The following is a 26,360-nucleotide window of genomic DNA, read 5'->3' as shown; positions in this document are numbered from 1 at the left end:
TCCATTTTTATATAAAAAAAGTTTTATATATGTTAAAATGTACTGCGTTAAGTGTAGAAGAGAGACTGAAACCATTCACTTGAAAAACGAGATCACAAAAAACAACAGAAATATGTTGAAAGGAGTATGCGACTCTTGTGGGATAACCAAATGCAAGTTTGTTTCATCACATACGCTCAAAGGATCATCTTCAGAAACAAAAGGATTTGGTGTGAGTGATTTGAAATGGACGGATCAGCTTGCAGAGGAGCTTCATAAACCGGTGATTCATCATTTTAAAAGAAGAAAAGTGTTTGTGAATGACATTGATGATATAAGGGCTGCTGATTTGGTTGACATGCAATCGTTTTCAAAATTCAACAACGGTGTAAAATATTTGCTCATGGTGATCGACGTGTTTTCAAAGTATGGATGGATTGTTCCGTTAAAAAGCAAAACAGGTCTTGAAGTGGCTGAAGCGTTGAAAAAGATTTTCACAGAAAGAAAATGCATTAAATTGTGGGTAGACAAAGGAAAAGAGTTTTACAACAGACATGTGAGAGCGTTGGGTGTTCAATTGTATTCTACTGAAAACGAGGAAAAAAGTTCTGTTGTCGAGCGATGGAATAGAACAATGAAAGAGAAAATGTTTAAATATTTTTCAGCTAACAACACCAATAAATACATTGACGTATTGGATGAGATGGTGAAAAATTACAACAACACAAAGCACTCTTCTATCAAAATGACACCAGTTGAAGCCAGCGATGAAAAGAATAAATATAAGGTCTGGTGGAGTCTGAATGGTAAACAGAAAGAAAGAAAAGATCCAAAATTCTTAATGGGTGACAAAGTGCGGATCGTAAAAAAGAAGTCTCATTTTGAAAAGGGCTATACGCCGAGATGGACTGAGGAGGTTTTTACAGTGTCAAAAGTTCAGTATACGAATCCGCCCACGTATAAAATCTCTGACGCTAACGGTGAAGAAATTCAAGGCACCTTTTACGAGCAGGAGATGCAAAAGACGCATCAAGACATATTCAGAATTGAAAAAATCATTCGCAAAACCAAGAGCAAGTCGTTAGTCAAATGGTTGGGATATCCAGACTCGTTTAATTCATGGGTAGATAATAATGAATTGTTAAGTTTGCAAAAATGATCTAAAAATTTATTTTTAATATGTAAAATGCATGCTCCTCACAAGTTTTTTAGAAATGTTGTCTCAGCAGAAGTCCACAGTTTGGATTTGCAATTAAAAATTTTGGAAGAGAGGGTTAGAGAGTTGGAGGAAAGAAGACCGAACAACATTATTGTGTCTACGAAAACGTTAGATCATCCACCTTATTTCAACGTTAACGAACAATATGAGATTTTTGCCCAGAAAGACATTAAATTTGCTGCTCTCTCACATACAATGATAGCTTTATCCATTGGGCTGAATTTGGAGAAAGGTATTGCAGTGATAACATTAATGAATAAAATTACTGATCAATTGAATTATAGAAAAAACGAAGTTATTATTTCAGAGTCTGTAGATGATGTTATTATGGACGTGAATAGTAACAGCAAACAGGATGTGATTGTTAAAAAAGGAGAAAAACTTTGTAAGATTAATTACATTGATTTAAAATAATTTTTTATTAATAAAAAATGGAAATATTGAATGATAAACTTTATCCAGTTCTTCCATCAGCTCCTGCAGATGAAGGAGGGCATGTGTATATGCTTCAGAAAATAAGCGAGATTCAGAAAGAGATAGAGAGTGAAAAAGCAAAGCGAGTTCATCTAAGCAAAAAGTACCATCGCGCTTTCAGAATCATTTCTAATGTGGATAATACGATGCAAGCCTTATGCATTGCTTTAGGTGTGACTGGAATTGGGCTTTTGTCAACCATTATTGCTAGTCCTGCAGCAATTGCGTGTGAAGGTGTAGCTATTGGAATGGGGTTTTTATCGATTGCAGGAGGACAGGTTAACAAAAAACTGACATTGAAAGCGGAAAAACATGAAAAGATCAAAGTGTTGGCCGAGTCTAAATTAAACACGATCAGCGAACACATTTCCAAAGCGTTGATAGACGGAAAAATAAGCGATTCAGAGTATGAATTGATTTTAAACGAGCTTCAAAAGTTTAAATCCTTAACAGAGGAAATAAGAACTAAAACAAAAAAGGGAATAGATGAAGTTACTAAAGAAAACTTGATTCAAAAAGGAAGAGAAGATGCGATTCAAACGTTCAATAACCTTTTTAAGAAAGGATCAACGTAGTCGTAAAACCAATTTATGTTTTTTTCCACGTATTTTAAAAAGATGTTTTTCTTTAAAATACAAGACATGAATAAAAGGGATGAAATTGTGAAAGAAATTAATGACAGAAGAAACGGCAACATTTCAGATGCTAATCTTCAGACTGATTTGAGAAAGCTTTACAAGCCTCTGATTGAAAGCAATGAAAAGATGATTAAAAGCCTGTCAGTCGATCAAAAAAAGAAAAGACCTTTCGAAGTGAACAAAGTTGGAGATAAAATGTACATTGGAAAAATGGAGGTTGAAATAGATGGAAATGATATCATTGTCGGTGAAGAAAAGTATAATGGAACAAAAGGTCTTTGGGAACTGATGACTGAATTAACAATACCAAAGAGCTATACCGATGAAGATTTGCAAAATTATGAAAAAATTTTAATGGACAGTGATGCTATAAGATCTGATTCGCAACCGCATAAACCGAAATCATCAAGAAGACCAAAGTATCAACAACTTATTGCTCCTATTTGGGAAAAAATGATGCGTATTGAAAAGGGTATAAAAGGTCGTGGTGTTATTATTCTTCCAGGTGATCCTAATGCGTTGGTGGAAAAGCTTGAATTGAGTATTGCTGCATGGCATGCTGGGAATAAAGAGTCAAGAAATATGGCTGTTGCTATTTGCGATGAGCTGTTGAGACAAGGGGAGATTAATAAAGAGGAATATAAATCGTTAATGAGGACTATTGATAAAATTATTTAAAAAGATTGTTTTATTTAAAAAAAATGCTCATTGTGAACAAAAGAAGATATGTGAAAAAGAACGTTGTTGGTGGATGTGGTATTGTAGACATGATTAAAAATTTCATAAAAAGAGCAGCTGCGTCAAGTGTTACAAAAGCAACAGTGAATTTGCTTAAAAATGCTGCAACAAGCAAAATTGGACAAGAAGCGATTACAGCTGCAAAATCTGCTGGGACAGAGTTAGCCCTTTCAGCCATTTCCACTGCTAGAGATGTGGCTATTGGCAAAGGTAAAAAGACCATTGAGAAATTAAAGACTGGTTCATCTATTCAAAGTAAGAAAATGTCTAAAAAGAACGCGATTCGAATTCAAGACCTGGTGAAAATAGGGCAGGGCATGAAAATAGTATGAAGATAGCATTCTGTTGCGATGACTTGTTATAAACTTGCAATGTCTTGCAATGAGAGACATTGAAATGAATTAAATAACTTTTTATTATATAAAAAATGATAAGTACTGAGCGATTAAGAGTTACTGAGAACCCAGAGTATGATATTGGTATTGAAAAAGTTGATTTTTTTGAGTATCTTCCAACCAATCTCGATTTAAATTCTTCAGGCACGATTACTTTTGAGATTGACTGTCAATCGATTCAAACAGTACCATCAGAGGCTTACATTCTTATTGAAGGAGTGTTGAAAAAGAGCGATGGAACCTTTTACGATGCTAAAGACAACATTGCACTGGTGAACAACGCTTTGTTGTATTTGTTTAATGATGTGACTTATGACTTGTCGGGAGAGCAAGTGGAACGAGTGATGTATCCAGGTCCAGCCACCACCATACTTGGATTGATGAAATATCCTTATGGATTTCAGTTTGCTGATGGATTAAAACAGATGTGGTATATGGATACGTCAAATCTTGTTGGAAATTCAGGATTCAATGTTAGACGAGACCACTTGTTTGCAGACACTACATCCGTTGGAGCTTTTTCGTTTAAAATTCCGTTGAAGCACATTTTTGGATTTTGCGAAACCTATGACAAAGTTGTTTATGGGTTTAGGCATACCATCACCTTTACAAAGAAAGAATGTGATGATGCGATTTATAGAGCGGAGAGCGTTAGTGCAGGAATGATCAACCTTAAAAAATTCAGACTTTATATGTCTCGCGTTGAATTAGATATTTCGAAAAAGACTGAATTCATGAATTTAATGGCTCAAAAAATTCCCATTCAAGTGGCTTATAAATCAAACAAATGTGAAAGACAGCTTATTCCAGCCGGTCAAACAGAATTTACCTGGTCGCTTGGAAGAGTCACTGACAAAAGCATTCCAAGATTTATCTTGTTCGGACTTCAGACAAACAGAAATTCCAGCCAAACTGTTAATCCATCACTATTCGACCATTGTGATGTTAGCAATTTTTACGTGACTGTTAACGGAATTAAGTATCCAAATTACAATTACGACTTGAATTTTGGAGAAAAGAGAGTGGTTATGGCTTATTCAGATGCGTTCTCTTTTGATGATAAATATTACGGCACAAATGAACTTGTTTGTCAATCTGGGTTAAGCTTGCTTGAATATATAAAATTATATTCGTTGTTCTTTGTGGATATCAGCAAGCAAAAAGAAAGAATGACGTCGGAAACAGCTGAATTAGTGGTAAACCTTAAATTTCGAACTTCAACTATTGCAAATACCGTTATTTTTGCAGTGGTGATCTCTGATAAATTGCTTAAATTTGTTTCAGACGGAACCAACATGACTGCTGTTTATTAAGATGTCTTTTCAGGAAAAATTGAATTGACTTAAAAAAAAATCTTGGTATAATAAAATGAGATATACAACATCGTATTTGAAAAATTTGCTGAATGAAAACGGTGTTAGTAAAACAGCAAACGATTTAATAACGTTGATGATGCTTGCGGTTGAAAATAATTTAATCAGTAAAGATGAGATTTTAGAAAGAGCAAAAGAAAAGAAAATACGTGAAATAAAGGAAAAGAAACCAACCGATCCAAAATGGGAATGGCTTCGTTTTGTTAAGAAAAAGCCCATCACTGTGAGAATAACCAACATTGAAACGGGTGAGGTGACTGAATACAAGTCTCTTTACAAAGCGATGGAAGGAACTGGACGTGGATGGAGATATTTAGAGCGTCGAGATGGAAAGGTGGATAATGGAATCAAGATTGAATTTTTAAATTCTGAAAAGCTTGAAAAACGTAAAAAGCAGCAAAATTGATTTTTTAACTTTTAACATGTTAAAAAATTGACTTAATAAAATTCTTGGCATAAATAAAAAGATGGAGAGGAAGTATGTGATTGAATTTGATACCATGGGTCGTGCGCATCTGTTTGATGAAGAAAAAGAAATTCATGCGGCTGGATGCGAATTTACTGCACATGACGAGTGGGGAAGAAAGTATACGATTAGATTTGATGAAATGGGTCAAGCACATGTATACGACTCAATAAGCGAAATTTTTGCCAACTATCTTGTTTCATAAGTTTTTAATTCTCCCGCGAAAAGAATTAAAAAACGGTAAAAACTTTTCGAAGAAGAAAATATGCTGAAAGTGTGCCAAGATTTAAAAAAATTGAATTGACTTAAAGAAAATCACGGCAGAGATAAAATGAGTCTCCATTCTTCAAAAAAATTAATTGCCAAAGAGCGAAAACTTAAAAGCATCGAAAAAAAATTTATTTCCCTTAATAAAATGGGTGATAAAACTGTTGCCAAAGAGCGAATTATTGAAAGCGGCTTAAACAAAAATCTTTCCGTAATAAAAATGGAAAGTAAAACTGTTAATGATCGAAAAGATCGAAACTATTCAAAAATGACTGTGAAAGAATTAAGAGAGATGGCTAAAGGTCGTGGTGATATCAAAGGTATCTATAAAATGAAAAAAGCCGAGCTCATTGAGGTCATAAGACCTGTCATTGGGTATGACCCTGCTCCTCAACCTGTAGCTCGTAGACGAACGACTGAGGCAAGACCGTTGCTTGTTAATGAAAGCGTGGTTAGGTTTGTTCAACCAGCTGTAAAAGTTTCTGTAAAGCCGACAAAAGTTTCAATAAAGCCGACAAAAGTAAGGTTTGTTCCTTCCGCAGTGATAAAACCAGTCATCGCTCCAAAACCAGCGATCATTCCACCAAGACCTGTTGTAAAACCTCCTATTGCTCCGAAACCAATTCATTTGCAAAAACACATCCTTGATGAGCCTGTTTCAGATTCATCACCTGTCATGACACCAAAACCAGTCATTCCACCTAGACCTTCATTTTTTTCAAGTCTGACGGCAGTTGCAAAAAGTGTGGCGTCATATGTTGCAACTAAGTTTAATGATATTAAAGATTGGATAGAACCCTACGTTCCTGAAGTAGTCAAGAATCAAGTAAGCGAATCAGTGGAACAAATCGATGAAAAGATAAAGTCTATCAAATCACTTGTATTAAAAACAGTGTATAAACATCCCGCGTCAAAACCATTTACAGTAAAGTTTAAAATGACTGAACATTCTGCAGAGCGTGCTGCTAGACTATTTTCTTACGAGCCTTCTTCTCGATACCAAGACATTGTTCCTTTTTTTAATTTGGTAAGAGAGTCTGCTAATCAAACCATGGAAGGAGAAAGGAATACAAAAGTAAGAATTGTTTTAATCTGTGAAATGACTCGCGTAAGCATCTTAACAGGTGAAGAGACTACTCAGATGGCTCACTTTTCATCCAACTTGAAAATTATATTGGAGGGTACAGAGGTAAGAACGGTTGTGAGTCAAATGGAAGAAAAAATCTTGGAGCGAAGCGCTAATTACAACAAGATGGGATCCAATTGCGTCTTGTCGAAGATTTTAAGAATGGATATCAGATTTATCGATTATGAACCTTTCAAGGGTTCTTCCTACATGGAGCTGTCTAAAAAGCTAAAAGGCAAAAATGCCATCATCAACATGAAAAACGATGACGATCAATGTTTCAAGTGGTGCGTCACCAGAGCGCTTAACATGAAAAATACGCATAACGAACGAATTGATGATGACTTGATTCTAAAATCAGAAGAGCTCCATTGGGAAGAAATGGAGTTTCCTTTAAAGGTGACTCAAGTCGAAAAGTTTGAGAAAAATAATCCTGACATCAGCGTGAACGTCTTTCACTACGAAATGAATAAACCTCAACCTATGCAAATATCCAAATTTCATGATCGAAAGCACTGTGTTGATTTGTTATATATTTCAAACGAAGAAAACAGCCATTATTGCCTCATTAAAAATTTCAGTCGGTTTGCTCGTTCTTCATCACCAAAGAATCAACACAAACAATATTTTTGCAGAAGGTGCATGCAAGGCTATGACCAAGAAGAAAAGCTCCAAATTCATCGAGAATACTGCTATCATAACACGCCTATGAGAATCGATCTTCCAAAAGAAGGGTCGATCCTTGAGTTTAAAAACTACAACAATAGTATGAGAGTTCCGTACTGCGTCTATGCTGACTTTGAAAGTTTCATCAAACCTGTTAACACTTGCACACCGAATTCTAAAGAGTCATATACCAAAAAATGTCAAAAGCATGTTCCAAGCTCCATCGTCTATTATATTAAATGCTACGACGAAACCATTTACAAGGGAAAGCTTGAAACCTATACAGCAGAAAGTGATGATGACGACGTGGCTCAAAAATTTGTTACCATGCTTGAAGCTAACTTTATAAAGATTTGTGACGATAGTTATTCACGACAAAAACAATGGAAGGAAAAGAAACTCAAGACTGATGAGGATAAAAAGAATTTTGAGGCTGCTACCCAATGTCACATTTGCAGAAAAAATCTTAACGGTGATAAAGTATGGGATCACTGCCATTTGACTGGAAAGTACCGTGGTGCTGCTCATAACAAATGCAACTTGGATTATAAAATTCCAAAATTTATTCCCGTTGTCTTTCATAACTTGTCTGGCTATGACAGCCATTTGTTCATCAAGAGATTAGGTGGAAAGATCACTTGTATACCTAATAACGAAGAAAAATACATCAGCTTCTCGAAAAAAATCAAAGTGAGAGATTCTATTGATAAGAAAGGTAAACCAGAAATAGTGTATAGAGATTTACGGTTCGTTGACAGCTACAGGTTCATGTCAAGCCCTTTAAAAGATTTAACTGACAACCTTGTTAAAGATTTGTGTGAGGAGTGCTCAAAATTAGATCCGAAAACATGCAAAAAGGACTGTATGGTTAAGAAAGGTACAAAATGCAAATGTAAAGACAATTGTGAAGATTGCGCTCATAGAAGATCTAAAAAAGGAGACATCATGTGCAAAAACTTAAATTCATTCCACAGCGGAGCAAAACGAGATTTGCTATTAAGAAAAGGCATTTACCCTTACGAATGGGTGGACTCCATTAAAAAATTCTCTGAAACACAATTGCCACCCAAAGAAGCCTTTTACTCTAAACTAGACGATAAACACATCAGCGATGAAGACTACGCGCATGCGCAAAACGTTTGGAACGTGTTTGGATGCAAAACGTTTAAAGATTATCACGAGCTGTACAACATCTCAGACGTGCTCATTTTAGCTGATGTCTTTGAAAATTTCAGAGACATTTGCATAGAAAATTACGGTCTAGACCCTCTTTGGTATTACACCTCTCCTGGTTTGGCTTGGGACGCCATGTTAAAGGAAACTAAAATTAAATTGGATTTTTTAACCGAGAATGACATGCTCAACATGATCCAAAAAGGAATACGCGATGGAATATGCATGATCTCAAACCGATATGGAACTGCCAATAACAAATACATGAAAAACTATGATCCTTCACAACCATCGAAATTCATTCAGTACTTAGACGCTAATAACCTTTATGGGTGGGCCATGAGCAAACCTCTTCCCGTTAGAGGATTCAGATGGATGGCTGAGGATGAACTCTCCAATTGGAAATCCATGCCTTGTATTCTCGAAGTTGATTTAGACTACCCTTCACACCATCACGATGAACACAATGACTATCCTTTGGCTCCTGAAAAAATGATTATTGGAAAAGTAGCCAAGCTCGTTCCCAATTTAAACAACAAAGAAAAATACGTCGTTCATCACGAAAACCTAAAACTCTATGAACGATTGGGTTTAGTCATCACCAAAATTCATCGAGGAATCACCTTTGAAGAAGAACCCTTCATGAAAAAATACATTGACCTCAACACCAATAAAAGAAAAGTCGCTAAAAACGACTTTGAAAAAGAATTCTTTAAACTCATGAACAACTCCGTGTTTGGAAAAACCATGGAAAATATTCTAAAGCATGTCGATATTAAACTGGTCATCACTAAAAAAGAAGCCTTAAAATTATCCAAAAGCCCTCGATATAATCGGTACACCATTTTTGATGAAAAACTCATCGCAATTCATATGAAGAAAACACAAGTCACTTACGACAAACCCGTTTACTTGGGAATGAGCATCCTTGACATCAGCAAAACACTCATGTTTGAGCATCATTACGACTACATCAAGCCTAAATACGACGATCGTGCAAAACTACTCATGACCGACACTGACTCGCTCATTTACGAAATCAAAACAGATGATTTTTATCAAGACATTGCTGATGACGTACTTGAAAAATTTGACACGAGCGACTTTCCTAAAGACCATCCTGCCATTCAAAACGCTGGATTCAAAGTGGGCTTGAATAAAAAGATCATTGGCAAGTTCAAAGATGAAACCGGTGGAAAGCAAATCACGCAGTTTGTCGGTCTTCGACCCAAACTCTACTCTTACTACATCCCTGAAGAAATAGATGATCAAGAACATAAAAAATGCAAAGGTGTTAAGAAGTGTATTGTTAAATATCACCTCACTCATCAAGACTACTACGACTGCTTGAAGGATAAACAAGAAAAACTCACCACCATGAACGTCTTCCGATCACGTCATCACGATGTCTACACCGAAGAGATCAACAAAGTCGCACTCAGCGCTAACAACGACAAAAGATTCATCTTAGAAGACGGAATTCACACCTTGGCTATCGGACATTACAAAACAAGGCAATAAAGAAGAACAGGCATTTTGAAGAACTGGTATAGAAATGATTATTTTTATACTTCTTCTTGATTTTTAAAGACGACTCTTAAGTATTGGTTTTGTCCAAGAACATGATATGAAGTGTTCACCATTTTTTATGCATCCTTAAGTATGGAAAGGGGTCAATGTCCTGGAACCGCCTTTTCCCTATATATGCGGACGTAATGTAAAAGGTGAGTCACTAATAACAGCTTAACTATTCCACTAAAACAAAAAACTGAATGCGGAGTAAATTTCATTACATATACCCTTCCATATACCATAAAAATCAGATTTTAATCCTAACGTTCAAGTATCTGTTTATAAAGTCACTCCATAATTTCTACCTAAAAAGTTACACTTAACTGTATTACATCTAAAACTTTATTTTTGCATTATGTGCATTTTATAATTTATTATTTGTGTATATGTGAATACACTACATTAACTATTTGGCCTTTATTTTATCTCTTTTAAAAGTCTGTTTAATGAATATTACTTTGTGTAAAAATCAACGTTTATTAGGTAATTGGTTTATTTCTAATGTTTCTCGTTATATTACTATATATATATATATATATATATATATATATATATATATATATATATATATATATATATATATATATATATATATATATATAACATAGAGGGTGAAGTTATCTCAAAAAAGGATCATACAAGTATAATTAGAAATCGATTAGCTCTATCAGTTAAAACTAGCGATAACATAAATTACCTGGGAATAAATTACCAGGAAAGAAGTACAGGAAAACTTTTTATTGAAGATCATTTTAATGAAATACTAAAGCAGATTTATTTAAAAAGCTCAAAAATGTTTTCGTGATTGAAACACTTGCAATATCAATTTTTACAATATTTTAAAACATTTAACATAACTATTGACGAAAGCTAAACGCGTAATTTTTAAATTACTCATATTTTTTTTTAGTACAAACTAAAAAAACTCACTCTTTTATGCTGAGAAGAAGGATTTCTCTAGATGTTTTAAAAAGCATTTGAGGCCCTGGAAGAGCTCAAAGAAGAAGTTCAAAACCGGAAAGTCAGAAAAACTTATCATGGGGTTCATCTCGCTCCATGGAATCCCTATCAAAGGTTTTTATTTATTAGACGTTTTCTTTGCAGGTTTTCTAAATTTAACACTCTTTATCCTTATACTTACGGACTATATTCAGCCCTCTATACCTTTATAAATATGGACTAAAGAAAGTCTTGATGTTAAGTAAACAAAGCTTTGCTAAAGTGTTGTAAATAAACAATAAACACACTCTAAAAGTTTAGATCAGAAACAATGAGTATATAACAAACTTGCCTCAGTTTCTGGTCTTTTTATGATGCTTTTTTTTCATAGCATTCCTTAAATGCATATTTAATATACAGTCCAATGGTTTGAGTTTCGGAACAAAGACTTTTATTGTCAATGTTTTTTACAACTTTTTTAGAAATAAATTTATATTTTATGATATAATAAATATTATATATATATATATGTATTATAGCATATTATAATATATAGAAATAAATGATTGAAAAATGCCATAGAGCTACTTAAAAAAAAATAGCTGCCAACAAATTCAAATATCCTGAGCAACAATACGTTTATACAGCAAAAGCAACGAAAGTTAAGGAGCATGGTAAAGAGTATGGTGTTTCCAAAAGTTCACTCAGTTTTTGTGTATATGTAAAAAAAAGCAATTAACACACAATTGCTTGCAGAATGAATGAAAAACTGCAACTTTTATTTCTTCTAAGCAAGATGTAGATATATTAGAACCATAATGCATTTCCCGAGTTCTTTAATGTTTTATGTTGTAATACATATGCATTACATAAAATTTAAAGTTACATATGCAAAACTGATTTCTTTTTCCTGGGTAACCTTATCTAAAAAAATAGTTTAAAAAAAAAAAAGTAATTTCCTTTGTTGAATGGAAAACGTTTATTGAAAATGAGGTTGTCAAATTGCATTGGAATCATTGATTAGCAATTGCAATCAAACAAAAGAAACTTGAAATAAGAACTTTTGTATACTAACTGTAATCCGATAATAACACAGCATAATGGTCCACAGACATGACAAAAATAAATTAATCAGCTTAGTTTGATCGTACAACTGAGTATGCCGCTATTAAAATTAATTAGTTGTAAGATCTATATAGCTATTATTATTTAACTTATTTCTTTTAAAAGGATAATTGAAAAGCTCAGTCTTATTGTAAAAGGAGTTTTAGAGCCTAAAACGATTATAGCTAATCTTGTAAAGTTGAATATATGTTAACAACATTTACAATAGGATGGGGTGCTTCTGAAAAGATAAAAACAAGTTTTGCAAGCTATTCATGCTGTTTTCTAACGAGTTTTGCGGCATGGATGGAACAGAAACCCGCTTGATTTGACAAAGCGTAAATCAAAAGTTTGAAATCTATAAATCTACACTTGTTGAGGGAATGAAATTTGATTTTTTTTCCTGTTTATTAGTTTGCCTTCGAAAAATATATAAAGAAAGGAGTTGCCATAAAATATAAATTTCTTTTTATGATTAATAGTTAAATAACTGATGTGAGCCTAATTTGCATAATTTGCATAATTGACGAAAAAGACATCAATGAAAGAAAAAAAGAAAAAAAAAACAATTTCCTAAAAAAAATTTTTATTCAAACTATCAATGAAATTAATCATACAATTCACTAGCACAGTTCCAATCAAAGGGTCAGAAAAGTTGTCTAGAACATGGGACAGCAATAAAGTTACCAAGTTTTCCTTAATCATAAATCAAAAAACCAAAATCATCTTTTTTTTTAAGATAGCTCTTAAAAATTTTGCTTAATTAAAAAAAAAGAGTTCAAATTTAATCTTTCAGAAATAAATAATCCTTCAAGATATCATTTTTGTGCTTCGATTGACTCTTCACGCAAAAATATTTTCAAATAAAAATAAGGTTCTGCTCGGTTCTATGATTCATCGTTTTATTTTTTAACAACAGTTTCTAGGAATGTCAAAAACAAGGATGTATAGTTAATTAATTGCACAAGTTGAAAAGTTTTTTATCTTTAAAACATGCCAAATTTTTCAACACCATTTTTATTTTTTACGGTTTAGGAAACATTAGTTCATATTTCGTAAATAACACTATTTTCTTTTTTTGCATTATCATAAGTCGTTGCAATTTTATTAATTGAGTTAAAAACAGTATGGTGGTGTATGCTACAACAAACAACTGAATAAAAGACAGCATGTGGTATTATATCATAGAAAGGACACTTGATTTAACAAAAGATCAATATGTGGTAGGTATTGTGTATTTGAGTTGTTTCATTGACAATCGAAATCAATTTATTTTACGTGCGTATGAGAAAAAAGACTTTTTTTTTTTCCATTACTCCATGCTGTTCTAGAGGTAATTTAAAAATTTTACATTTAAAAATGATTAAACGTTAACAAGAAAATATACTGAGCAATATTAATAACTTTAAAATGGTAGAGCAATTGCTATACTTTTCATACTTAAATATTTAAACAAAAATTCCAGTTTTTTCAAAGATCAAGCAATCTTTCCTTAAACCAATTTAGGGTTGTAACCCTAAAATTGTCCGTCATCATCGATTTTCTAATGGCATAAGCACCAATCTTTTTTCTAAATAAAATGTTTCTCATTGAACTGTATCTTAAATTTGTCTTCCCTCCTACTAGAAGAAATTTAAGACTTGAAATGTAAGGCCTCTGTAATTTTTTTATTGACCTTTTTTTAATCTTGGAAGATGATGAATCCCAGCAAGCACACAACTTTGAAACCACGTTGAAATAACGTTGATCAACGTCGATCAACTTTATTTCAACGTTGTTTCAACGTTTTAAGCTTGCTGGGATGTCACCTAGTATTTCTGACGCTGTTCTCTGAAATCCACGTATACAATCTGCCACTTTGTTTCTTCACTTATTACATTTCGACTCATTTCTACACATTTTAGCTTTCAGACCTCGAAATCTCCAAAAAACATTTTGACTAAACTGGTCATCATTTTCACTTTTATGAAACTTTTAGAATTGATGATAAAACTAAGCATAGGTTATTGAAATAGTTATAAATAGCGGTCGGTTTGAGAAAAAAACAGAACAGAAACAATTTTAAAAAAAGTGCCTATAATTTTTTTTACAACATTCTCAAGGACGCTTTTTTAAAAGCACTTGATAAATTTAAATAAATAAAGTAGAATGATCTTGCTAGGAGCATATTAGTTGCAGAGAAAACTTTGCTTTTTTTTAATATTCATCAACTGTCATGCAAAAAAAAAAGCAAAAAAATAAAAATAAAAAAAAAACAAACATCTTCATGAAATAAAATTACTGTCATTCAAAAAAAAACAAAAAAAAAAACAACAACAATCAATATCTTATTAAAGAATAACATTATCCTTACACAATAATTTGAAAAAAATAATTAACAGTTTTAATTGGCCTGCTTTTTTGAAACCATTGTATATACATATTTCGTAAATAAGTAGATAAGGATGAGTCAATTATAAAAGATAAGCATCAAATTTTTGATTAAAACAAACGTACAAAATAATATACAAAAAAAAAAAATTAATATTGCGAGTTCTTTTTCAACTTCTGCAAAAATTCAAAAGAGGTGAAAGGGATTCTAGAAGGGTTTAGAACGTGAATACGTCATTGTCATTTTTATTGAAAAAAACACGGCTAAAAAAAATTTCCTAAACCATGTATAAGAGACAATAAAAAAAAAATCTTTAGCATTTAATGTGTTGTAACTAATGTTATTTGTAGTCCTGGAGATGGTTATTCTTTTATTCATTTTAGTTATCTCTTTTTGTAAACATTAAATCCATAGGTGCCATATGGGGCCTGGAAGTTTATTCTGTAAAGTATTTTTTTGCCATTTGATGTTTAATTCCTTACGTTTTAAGTGCATTCTGAAATACAAATGAGTTTAAGCAAATAATCTTTTCACTTTATGGTATTAAAAGTGTTTTTGTTTACCAATAATAGTTCAGATTTAAAAATGCAAAAATCAGCCATTGAGTCTCGCAGAGTTTCCACAGTTTGTTATCTATTCATATTTTATTATCCCATTTATAAAAGGGTTAGAGAGCTCATGCCTCAAAAGATGCTTCTATTTACATGATGAAACTTATCTTGTTACAATTTTGCCGAGACAAGTTATATATATTAATGTAATGACATATATACGCATTTGTTAACATTCTAACGTCAAATGAAGTTATGAATTGTATATCTGAAGATTTAGCAGCTAATTGCCGGTTTTCAAATTTATTGGAATATAATTTATTTAACTTTGCACATTTATCTACTTTCAACTGGAATCTGTAAGCATTCTCTTTTAAGTTTTACATGCAAAAAAACAAACAAATGAATAGAAAAACTGTGATAATTTTTTAATGAAAAAAAGTTATTTTCATCTTTCATAAACTAAAAACCCACCCTCGGCCCCCCCCCCCCCACATTTTACTTGGCACATAGAAGTTGTAATAAAAATTATGTTTCTTTTTGTTTTCATACTTTCTATTCTCATGATTGCAATTAATAAGTGAGCTTATTATATATCTCATTGAGCAGCAAAATAATAATCCGAGCCATGTTTAAACTCAGAAGCTTTTCAAAATTTCAAAAGTTCCAGGGGGATTGATTTAACTTAATTATTCTGTGATATAGGCGTTAGTAGGTTGATATATTTTTTCATCCGTGTATTTTAAAAATATTTAAAAATTACTCTCTACTTTCTTCAGTTTAGCATCTAAAAAATATTGTTAACGCAGCGTTTATTTGTTATTAAAAAAATTATTATAATTACAATTATTCTATTTAAATTAATGTTAAATATTTTAGTATTCTGTTAGTTCTAAATATAAAAAATGTTGCACATGCTGCGTCTTTTTCTTTTGGTTATTGGAGTTTACAGTGAAAAACTTATAAAAGTTTCTGACGAATTTGTAGTCACCAAAGTTTACCCACCAACAACCAGCTGCTACAGAGAGCATAACAAAGAAATAGTAAAAACAAGTGAAAAGCTTCTGGAACTGTTAATTGAAAATCCGCTGATCTGTCCAAGTCAGTTCATTTTGTTTTTATTTTCAATTTCATCTTCATTTTTGTTTTTGCATATGACAATAACAAAAAAAACTCGAAAAAAATAGAAAACTTAAAAAGACAATCTTTAGCAAAACGCCTTCACGAGGCTCCTTAATTTTTGCTTGTATATTATATTTACTACAGTTAATGAGTTAAAATGTCAGTTAAGATGCCATGTAATGTTCTCCTTTTTTAAAATCATTTGCACATTGATCAAACAGCATCAAGAGATGAATACTTTCGAATGGAAGCTAAAAAGGTATAGAACAATTTTATTTTTGAAATAAGCAATTTTAAAAAGGCGTAATCAATGCAATGAAATATATATTCTAAAGAGTTTTTACATCAAGTTAGGCGCAACTCGACATTCCCTCCCCAACTCCACGCTCAATTTCAATAATTGTTTATAATTTCATGCTGTTTAAGAATCATATAAAGGTTTAACTCAAAGTAATTTGCTCTAATAACGAAGTTGACAAGGATCTTAAGTTTGGCTAGAACTAACTTTTAGGCATGTTTTTAAAGTTAATTCTAGCACTTTTAAATTTACATTTATACATCCATATTTAGGCAGCACTCTATAGGCCGCTATATAAAGATATCCTGAGAGGTAACAATTTTTTTACAACTTTTAAAAGTTTTTTTTATTTTTTTTTAACAGTTTAAACTTAGAAATATTCTATATTAGGTAAACTTGACAGCAGATACAGAGACCAACTTGAAAACAGATATAAACGCACTTCTACTTGGAATAGTCCATCAGGTTTACCATCCGGAACCGTTATAACATACTGCGATGGGAGTTCATCTTGCTGTACTCCAAAAAAAACCGTTCGAGCAAATGGATTGTACTATAGCCTTTGCCGAGAATGCGTACATCAAGTCCAGCTCCCGAGCAGGTAATCACCTACAAGATAAGATCCTTTTAAACAGATTGTTGTTCAAACGTATTAAATGCTTACATTATTAGCGACATTACATACGCAGACTGCAAAGTAACCCAATCTCAATAAAAAGCGCCATTTGCCCAACGAAACCGAAAAAATTTGTTGCCCTCTGATTAAACACAGATTCTATTACATGTAATTGTATCAGAAATCTAAGACATCTTTTAGTATATTTTTGAAAATTTATATATTATGTTGCATTATAAAATTTTATAAAACAATCATTAAAAAAAATCTTTTTAGCTACTCACCTCGAGATCATACTCATGTAACCTGCCAGAACACCGACTATTCTGAATCCTGCTTTACCGGTGAAGGCGGATGCGTAACAAATATGGTAACGAAAAACGTACTGTACAACGGCAACCTCGTTTCTTTTAGCTTCGGTCACTCATGCTCGTGTGAGATTCGCACTGATTCAATTTTTGCGGACTATATTTAAACTAATGAAAATGTTTTTAATGAAAGTTATTTTTTCAGAAAAATCAATAATAAGTATTTTTACTGTTACAAATACTTTTGTAATTTTGATTTTTATTATTTTCTCTAATGGTGTCATTTTATTTTGGTACGTCTTTTTTGTGATATACCATGCAGAAGTAGTTTACATTTTAGACATGACTATAGTGAGCATGCCCAGATATAGAACTATGGTTATTTCATGAACTCTTTTATTTGGACTCCATTTTTGTGTCTTTTTAACATCTTTTTTTATTTCCGTAAAATATCGGTAAAATATGGGTAAAATATGGGTAAAATATCGGTAAAATATGGGTAAAATATCGGTAAAATATCGGTAAAATATCCGTAAGTAGGAGGAAATTGAGAGTTCTGGTGCATTAGTGTTTTTTCTATACTTAAGCGTGCTAAGTTTTTGATTCGTGCTAATTTTAATACTCGTGTCACATTTTAGAGAAATGAGAGTTCTGACGCATTGATGTACATTTCCGTCTTATTTTAAGGCAACGACTAAATTTTTCAATAATTAGAAAAATTGATTTAAATAAAATAATTTTTAAGATAAAAAAAATGTTTCTAGCGAGTACAAAGCATGCAAGTGAGTTGAAAGCTTTATTCGATCTTTTGTTTTATAATATGAAGATGGTGAGTTTGAATATCAGCAAAAAAGGGATTCATTTAAAAGCAAAAACGACTATTAATCTAATGTTTGAAGTTTATCTTTTAGCTGATCAGTTTGAAGAGTACGTGTTTAATTTTGAGGAGCCATTGTATATCTGCATTGAGAGTTACATTGGCAAGGCTTTTAAAACGATGAAAGGTGAGAGCATGGTGACTTTATCAATTTTTAGTCCAGGAAGTTTGACAATTGATGTAAAATCTTCTGAAAATTTTTAATACAGCATTAAGGTGTTAACAGAGAGTGTTCAAAATGTGTTTTTTTTTTATTACTTTTTGTATGATGCAGAGTCTAAAAGAAGATACTCAGTTTCGAGATTTAGCGACATGTGTAGGATGATTAAGCCTACTTCTGAATTAAGCGTTACAAGGGAAAAAGGGTTGTTTATTTTTTCAATGGACACTCAAGATATTTTCTCAGATAGTTTTAAATTTGGAGTAGAGGATTTGTCAGATGAAATGAAAGTTCACAGCGTGTATCGTTTAGAGCAGTTGTATCGAATTTCAAAGATTGTTTTATTTTCGAGCGTGTAGGATGTTTTTGTGGAGAAGGATAATCCTCTTATGTTTTTGTCTACTGATAAAATTGGACTAGTAAAAGTGTATTTTCTTTAAAAACATTAAAAACGATTTAAAAGAAGTTTATAAAATTGCTCCTAAGAATGGAATGCTTGAGAAGAGTGAATTAGGTCCAAGCAGCAAACCAGAGCCAATAGGTTCATATCCTTTTCCTTTTTTAATAAAGAGCCCATCTCCGTAAATGGGTTTGTTTTTAGTCCAAGGTCTTAAGTATAAACCAGAACTGGCAGCAGCGAGTTTTACTCCATTTCCATTTTTGCTCATGTATACAATTCCTAGTCCTGCGATTTTGTCAACCATAGCTGAACCGGCAGAAGAGCCAACACCTGCAAGCAGACCAGTAGCAAGAGCTGGAACGACCCTTGTGGCGATGGTGCTTCCAATCATTCCTAATAAAGGGAGTAATGCACCGATAAATGCTCCTTCCACTTTAGAGTTGTATGCAATTTGTCTTTTGCTGAGTTTAAGTGTGACTCCATTTCCATTGCTGTATGCTTTTTTAATTTTGTTGAGTTGGGAAGTTGTGACAGCGAGAACATGATCTCCATTTAAGTCTTGATGAGTGAGTTTAATGCTAGCGTCAGTTTTATCTTGAACGGCTTTTTTAATTTTATCAGCTTGACCCTGTGAGATGTTAATTTTGATAACTGCTCATTTTTTAAAAGAAAAGAAAAAAAATAACACATGTAAAATTTATCGATCGGCAACGCTACTTGTATATAGATCTTGCAATACCGAAGATATTCGTTCTCTGACATGAAATCGAATAATGATGTTTTCTTCTCTAAAGTCGATTAAATCTCCATGTTGATCAATAAGTTGCGTTTCCATTCTTGATATTTTGTTTACGTCAATGGGCAAGTAGATGGGATTAAAAGGTTTTCCACTGATTTTGTATCCAGGAGGAGCGTCGGGATAAAAAGAGTAAATATCGTTTGTCGTTTTTCCATCTAATGTCGTTGGTCACTCTGATGACTCCCAATTCTTCAATTCTTACAATGCTTTCAGATTCGTAGTAGTCAATAACGCTAGTGACTTTATCAGGGTCATCACGATCTTCTTTTTTCTCAACGTAAGTGTATTCTTTTTTATCAAATCCAAGAAGTGAGGCTATGCTGTTATTAACGTTAAAGTCGACCTAATATTGAGTTTTCGTTCCAGGTTTTCCAAAAGTAAGAGTGGACCTTGAATTAGTATTAGAATGACTCCGTCTGCTCTTTATAAAGTTCCAACTTGTTTTTTCATTTCTTTTTGCAAGTAATCGTTAATTTCATTGATTTCGTAAGCTCCTTCTTTGATGTAAATGGTGTAACTGGTTGATCCTAAATTAGGGCTATATCTGAAAACGTTATTTTTTGAGGTGATGTTGGGGTAACTGCGATAAGTCTCAAGCCCGACTAAGGCCATTTCGTATTTTTTGTTAATGCCAAGATCGATAGGTACGTCAAAGTAGGTTCTGATAACGCTGCTATCCTCCGTTGAAGTTTCTTTTTTCGATTTAACGATGAGATAAAATCCAGACATCTTTTTATTTACGCAAGAAATTTCTTTAAGCCATTTAAAAAAAAATATTTTCACGAGTTTGGAAAATAAAAATCGCTAAATCCGCTTCTGTATTTTCCCTGATTCTTTTTGGAGGACAAATCAATGACAGCAAACCCATCAGGTTGAGACCAGCAGTACTTGCAGAACATTTTAAACTCTTCCTTATTCATGTCTACAGCAGCATGGTCTCTGTAAATGTGATTGACGTTTTTAGAGTCTTGAGGAAAGAGACAAATAAAGTTAGCATTTTCTCTGATAGTTCGTCTAGGGAGCATAAAATAGTTTTGAGCAAGATAAAAGCAGTCAATGATAGAGTGTCTTCCTCGGATGTAATATTTTTCGCATTTTTTTTGTTTGGTCAGTTGCAAGTCGTCAAAGATCATTAAATTGTTTTTGGTAGAGTCTAAGGATTCAGGTTATGGAACGTCTTCTTCAGTTTCAAAGAACTGACATTCTATATCTGTTTTTCCTTCCCAATTTTTAGAAATTTCTTCAATAACGCATTCAGGACTGGAGTTTAATTCTTCAATTTTATTTTGAATGTTGAAAAGTTCGAGGATGATTTCTTTAGGAAGTTTTTTTTCGAAGGACCTTTTGAGTATTTTGTATTCAGGTTGAAAAAGGGATTTTCCAAACACTTGCAATCAGTTGTAATCGAGCCATCCCGGTCTAAGCAACAAATTGAGAAGCAACGTTGTTTTTCCGCATCCTGATTTTCCGACAATGATTCCTCTATTGCTTCTTGGAAAAAGTTTGCTGTTGTTTCTTTTGGTTTTACCGATGTTCCACAATAAGTCAATAACTTCAATTTTTATATATAAAAAAAATTTCTTTATATATTTAAAATGTATTGCGTCAAGTGTAAAAGAGAAACAAAAACCATTCACATGGGAAACGAAATGACAAAAAATAATCGAAATATGTTAAAAGGGACTTGCGACTCTTGCGGAACGACCAAATGCAAGTTTGTTCCATCGACAACGAAAGGAGGTGATTTGGTGGAATCGAAAATAAACTGTCAAGCAAAGTCAAACTTCCGTGGGCCAAGTTTCCAAGAGAAATGCATATTACCGGGATGAACTTTGCAGGTCCTGGTACGAATTTGGATAAGAGATTGACTTCCACGAATATGTATCAAGATTGGAGCAAGCCGGTGGATAGAGTGGACAATGCAGCGTACCATCACGATTTGGCTTATAAATATTTTAGTGACAGGCAAAATAGGAATTTGGCAGATCAAATGATGCTTGAAGAGATGAATTCTATTCCTAACCCAACGTCAAAAGAGATAAGTGAGAAAAATTTGATTACTCCTGTGATTAAAGCAAAAGCTAAATTCGGATTGGGTGTTGGTAAAAAAATTCCAGAGAGTCGTCTGAAATGGGCAGATCAGCTTGCAGAGGAGCTTCACAAACCAGTTATTCGTCATTTCAAAAGAAGAAGGGTGATTGTGAATGACGTCGATGTAATATGGGCTGCAGATTTGGTAGACATGCAATCGTTTTCAAAATTCAACAACGGCGTAAAATATTTGCCTATAGTAATTGACGTGTTTTCAAAGTATGGATGGATTGTTCCATTAAAAAACAAAACGGGTCTTGATGTAGCTGAAGCGTTGAGTAAAATCTTTGAAGAAAGAAAGTGTTCTAAATTGTGGGTGGACAAAGGAAAAGAACTTTATAACAAGCATGTGAAAGCGCTTGGTGTGCAATTGTATTCCACTGAAAACGAGGAAAAAAGTGTCGTTGAGAGGTGGAACAGAACGATGAAAGAGGAAATGTTTAAACATTTTTCAGCTAACAACACCAATAAATACATTGAGGTTTTAGATGAAATGGTGAAAAATTACAACAATACAAAGTACTCTTCCATTAAAATGACACCAGTTGAAGCTTGCGAAGAAAAGAGCAAGGTGTGGATGAATCTGTATGGAAAGGTGCAAGCTGAAAAATAAGAACCAAAATTTTCCATACGTAAAAAAGTGCGAATCACTAAAAAGAAGTCTAATTTTGAAAAAGGGTATACGCCGAGATGGACTTATGGATTATATATATATGAAGAGTCCAGGGGAAAAAACGGCATAATCACATTTTTGTAGTTTTGAGATATTTGATTTTTAAAGTTTAAAACCATTCACAACATTACTTTTAATCAAACATTTACCTTTTTTTCACCAATTCTCAAAAATGTCCATTTCTTTAAGCAATTATGAAGTTAAAATGGTTCTGGCTTAAATATTAAAAATTTTGTCGCTTCATACCTGGAGTTGGGTCCATTTGGACATCGCCGTTTTTTCCACTGTAATTTACTATGCAAGTTTCATCTTTGTTTTTTATTTAAATTTTAGGCACCAACTATCTAAAAACTTATAATGAACATTAATTTAACATATATCTTTTTATTTTAGAATATCTAAGAGTTCCTTAAAGCATTTTTATTTCAAATTTAATCTTCAAAATGTCTATACAATAACGGTTCTGACTGTTTAAATGCAGTGCACAATACTAAAATCATCTTTGTAATTCTTTGGAATATTAATATCTTTTTTTTGGTAGCTGAATCCAATAATTGCTCATGGATAAAAATCCAAGAAATCCTGTGTTTACTCATTTCTAAAAATCATGATTTTTTTCTTTTTAAAATAATGTACACTCAAAATAAGTTAATGTCTGCCTGACATCAGATGAAGAAAAGTAAAGATAAATGGTCATTGTATTTTATTATATAAGGTGGCCACATAAGACTGAACCCTTCTTACCAAATAGACTTTTACTTTTAGGTCATAAAAATTAAAAGGTCATTTTAAAAAAATATTATATTACTCAATTTGAACTAAGAAACTCACATTCATTCATACACACAAATTAACATTCTATAAACAAGGACTATACAAAATAACAATCATTTATAAGGAAGATAAAATAATGTTATTTTATTTCAACAGAACTGTTTATTAACAATTTTTATTTAGTCAAAATAGTCAAACTCCTCTTGTCCATTAACTTCATTTTTATTGTTATCATGTGGTAAGGAGTCAAAGTAGTCAGGTCTATTAGTGAACTTTTTAAGAACCTGCAGATCTTTAAATTTAGCCATTGATATGCACAGTTTCTCAGAGTATAAGTTTAAAGGTTCACATGGAGCATTTTTGTTTTTGCCTCTCATATTTGAAGTAATGGTGCTTTTTAAAAAGGCACCATTCCAAGAGTCTCTGTGATTCATTGTTCCTGGATCATTTTTGGAAAAAAACACTTCTCTAAGACATCTAGTTGGAACAGGACATCCAGCCTTATAGAAAGGTTTTAAAAATTGTGTCATATTTTTCACCATGTCCTGCCTGAGCTCCAAAACATTGAAAGGAGCTGGATTCATGCGAGAAGCTTTAAAAATATCAATCCAATCAGAAGGTATATTGACCTGTGATTTGGTGTTAATGAGACCCATATCTTTATCACACTCCGTGTAAGAATGCCCTCTTTCAGGAAAGAAAATCTTTATTGAGTCAAATCTTTTTTTATGCTGAACTAGATAATCCAGAAACCTAAAGACTGTATAATTTTTATTTTGGCCTGCACAAGAATCACAAAAGAGCTCTAATTCCCTGACATCTTGACTTAGGTGATGAATAAAATAATCATATAACATAGATGTCACCTCCTCTGCCCCCTTTTTGGCTACAGTTTCAATAGTACATGGATGTTAAAAGAAAGAAATGAAAGTTTTCTTCTGTAATAAAAATCATTGGTTGAGTTATTAGGGACATTTAAATTTCTTTGATAGTCGAATGCTATTGCTTCAAATGTTGAATCATTAATTGCTTTTATCCTAGATTCTCTTTTTCTTCGATAAAATGTTTCTGCTTTTCTTTGATGCAAGTCCCTTTCAGCTTCCAACTCTTTAAGCTTTGCTTGCAAATCAGGGTTCATTAAATTATCTTTAGCAATGAGATCTATTCTCATTTTAAGCTCATCACACTTTGAACAAGTGTCTGTACGAGGATATCCAAAAGCAATGTTAAAATCATTGTTAAATATTGTCCTGTATGTCTCGTAAGAAATCTTGCTATCTGGATAGATAATTTGAAACATGTTAAACATTTTGTTAATGTTTAAATCCTCAGATAAATATAGGCGTCTTGTTTTATCTTGTGAGTAGTGAGACTGCCTACCCCTATAAGATGAAATGTGATCTCTTATCTTCTGAACCATTTCATCTGTCAGCTTATGAGGTCTATTTGTATGTTGACCTCTTCTGTCCTTTGGTGGCTCACCTAAAGATGAAAAGATGAAAAACAATAATAAGATATCTTAAATTATTTCTGTTCATCAAAAACTAAATTAAAGATTAAAATCTTAAAATAACATGCTTGATAAATAATTGAGAAACTGTTTCAATTTATTTACCATTTCATATCGATTAGTCCCTTTTATTTAAATCTACACTAAAAGCTTAGGCTTAGGGAAATATTATGTTAACAATAATATTATTGTTAATATGATTATAATAGAGAGTAGTCCCTTTTATTTAGACTAAAATCAAAGCCAAAGCCTTTCTAATTATTTTTATAATTTTAAAATTAATCAAAATTTTAAGCATTAGATAGGCCTATAGTCTTTTAGTCTAATAGGCCTTTAGCCTATAGTAGAGCACTAGACTAGTCTAATCGAAAGTAGAGGCCTAATAATGTTTGCACAATATGAAACATAATGTAAGGATAGCTTTTGTTAATTAAATTATATGTAAAAACACTAGACCTTATTCTATATAGTATGGTCTCTATGCTAGGCCTACCTGCAGTTGATAAACTCCGTTTTATTGTCTCGACCCTGCCTTTCTTGATGCCGAAGATGGAAAGAAAAGCTTTGAAGCACACCTGGGTAAACTCATCATCAATACTCTTAAATACTTTGTACTTGTAGCTGTTATCATTTAAATCTTTTAAGATAATTTTTTTTTTCCGTGATCTCCTTCTTGTTACATTACAGACTGTAATAAGACCAGCCAGAAAAGAGTCTTGGTATTCTTTGCTCGATAATTCGTTGAAAGAGTCCAATAAACGAGCTCTTTCATCTACTGTTACAACTTCAAAACATTTATATCGTGTACATTTGCAGTCAGGTCCTGTTGTATGAGACGAAAGTTTTTGTTTTTTTAGTATTTCGTTTATTGTCCCTGTAATTTTCCTTTTCTTGGGCCTATTTGTTAATTCACAGTGCTCTTCCCAATCCGCCATCTTTAAAATGTTGTTTACACAAGATCGACCCCTCATTGGACGGTGTGATCATGTGACTAAAAATATCGCATGACATTAGTGACACTGCCGTTTTTTCCCGAGTAAACATTGGACCATGCCGCTTTTTCCATTGTATAGGGTTTTTTCTTTTTTAATTATCATATGGACATTTACACTTTTTTCGCTTGAAATCTAGTTAAATACAAACTATACAAGTCTATGCATAGGGCAGGGGCAATAACTAAGAAAAACCAAAAATGTGACTATGCCGTTTCTTCCCCTGCACTCTTCATATATATATATATATATATATATATATATATATATATATATATATATATATATATATATATATATATATATATATATATATATATATATATATATATTAGGGTAGGCCACAGTCCCACATATATTTTTCAAAGTATCAATTTTTCTAGTAGCTGCATAAAATATTGTTCATTTTACTATAAAAATCATTTTTTGTTATGAAAGTGTTTATGTAGCTCATCTCTAAGTTCTGCCGAAGTTCATTTTAAGTTTCAGTTATATGAATAAATCCAAAACACAAAACTTCCATTACTTCTGTTCCGTTTTTTAATTTGTTCGGCATAATATTTACTAATGACGGCATATTTCTATAGTATTTCATGTAAACAAACAATACACGCGACGCATTCTTGTTTATTTAAAAATAATGTAAGCAACATAATCTACTGCAGCATGCAGCAGTGTTTTATCTATTT

At 32.5% G+C, this 26,360-nt stretch overlaps 3 protein-coding genes and 1 pseudogene across 5 annotated transcripts; 3 read left to right on the top strand and 1 right to left on the bottom strand.

Annotated features, from left to right (window-relative positions):
* The first annotated feature begins 5,697 nt into the window (after positions 1–5,697).
* LOC149882241 (uncharacterized) lies at positions 5,698–12,456 on the top strand. The gene is made up of 4 exons (XM_090065918.1): positions 5,698–6,033; positions 6,874–7,821; positions 8,692–9,103; positions 12,359–12,456. The coding sequence occupies exons 1-4, from the start codon at positions 5,698–5,700 to the stop codon at positions 12,454–12,456; spliced, it is 1,794 nt and encodes a 597-aa protein (XP_089922044.1).
* Positions 12,457–15,896: 3,440 nt separating this feature from the next.
* LOC149882240 (uncharacterized) lies at positions 15,897–17,683 on the top strand. Its single transcript, XM_090066471.1, has 5 exons — positions 15,897–16,152; positions 16,395–16,432; positions 16,744–16,783; positions 16,862–17,072; positions 17,364–17,683. The coding sequence occupies exons 1-5, from the start codon at positions 15,957–15,959 to the stop codon at positions 17,560–17,562; spliced, it is 684 nt and encodes a 227-aa protein (XP_089922597.1). The 5' UTR covers positions 15,897–15,956; the 3' UTR covers positions 17,563–17,683.
* Positions 17,684–18,034: 351 nt separating this feature from the next.
* On the top strand, positions 18,035–18,879 carry LOC149882239 (uncharacterized). Of its 2 annotated transcripts, XM_090066476.1 has the most exons (3): positions 18,035–18,177; positions 18,307–18,399; positions 18,547–18,879. In XM_090066476.1, exons 1-3 carry the CDS (start codon positions 18,150–18,152, stop codon positions 18,789–18,791), a joined length of 366 nt encoding a protein of 121 aa, XP_089922602.1. In that variant the 5' UTR covers positions 18,035–18,149; the 3' UTR covers positions 18,792–18,879. The 2 variants fall into 2 exon arrangements, with proteins under 2 accessions (XP_089922602.1, XP_089922600.1); XM_090066474.1 differs by lacking the exon at positions 18,035–18,177 and having other exon boundaries at positions 18,189–18,399.
* Positions 18,880–23,178: 4,299 nt separating this feature from the next.
* Positions 23,179–25,765, bottom strand: LOC145192821 (uncharacterized; annotated as a pseudogene). Its single transcript, XR_016444892.1, has 2 exons — positions 25,173–25,765; positions 23,179–24,651 (listed from the first exon to the last, which is right to left on the bottom strand). The product of XR_016444892.1 is annotated as an uncharacterized LOC145192821 (transcript).
* Between the last annotated feature and the right edge of the window lie 595 nt (positions 25,766–26,360).

This window comes from Hydra viridissima, unplaced genomic scaffold, assembly GCF_058129835.1.
Source record: "Hydra viridissima isolate aposymbiotic clone 2 unplaced genomic scaffold, HvirCarnegie_v1 scaffold_11, whole genome shotgun sequence".
Classification (NCBI taxonomy): Eukaryota; Metazoa; Cnidaria; class Hydrozoa; order Anthoathecata; family Hydridae; genus Hydra; species Hydra viridissima.
This window is presented reverse-complemented; position numbering and strand designations above follow the sequence as displayed.

Excerpts from the sequence above, each read along its gene's own strand:
- LOC149882239 (XM_090066474.1), top strand. The coding sequence starts at position 18,216 with ATGAAGATGGTGAGTTTGAATATCAGCAAAAAAGGGATTCATTTAAAA. Across the intron at positions 18,400-18,546 it reads GGCTTTTAAAACGATGAAAG|AGTCTAAAAGAAGATACTCA; the intron begins GTGAGAGCATGG and ends TGTATGATGCAG.
- LOC149882240 (XM_090066471.1), top strand. The coding sequence starts at position 15,957 with ATGTTGCACATGCTGCGTCTTTTTCTTTTGGTTATTGGAGTTTACAGT. Across the intron at positions 16,153-16,394 it reads AAATCCGCTGATCTGTCCAA|CATCAAGAGATGAATACTTT; the intron begins GTCAGTTCATTT and ends TTGATCAAACAG. Across the intron at positions 16,784-16,861 it reads ATATAAAGATATCCTGAGAG|GTAAACTTGACAGCAGATAC; the intron begins GTAACAATTTTT and ends ATTCTATATTAG.
- LOC149882241 (XM_090065918.1), top strand. The coding sequence starts at position 5,698 with ATGGGTGATAAAACTGTTGCCAAAGAGCGAATTATTGAAAGCGGCTTA. Across the intron at positions 6,034-6,873 it reads AACCAGCTGTAAAAGTTTCT|GGTTCTTCCTACATGGAGCT; the intron begins GTAAAGCCGACA and ends GAACCTTTCAAG. Across the intron at positions 7,822-8,691 it reads AAAATCTTAACGGTGATAAA|AATGACATGCTCAACATGAT; the intron begins GTATGGGATCAC and ends TTTTTAACCGAG.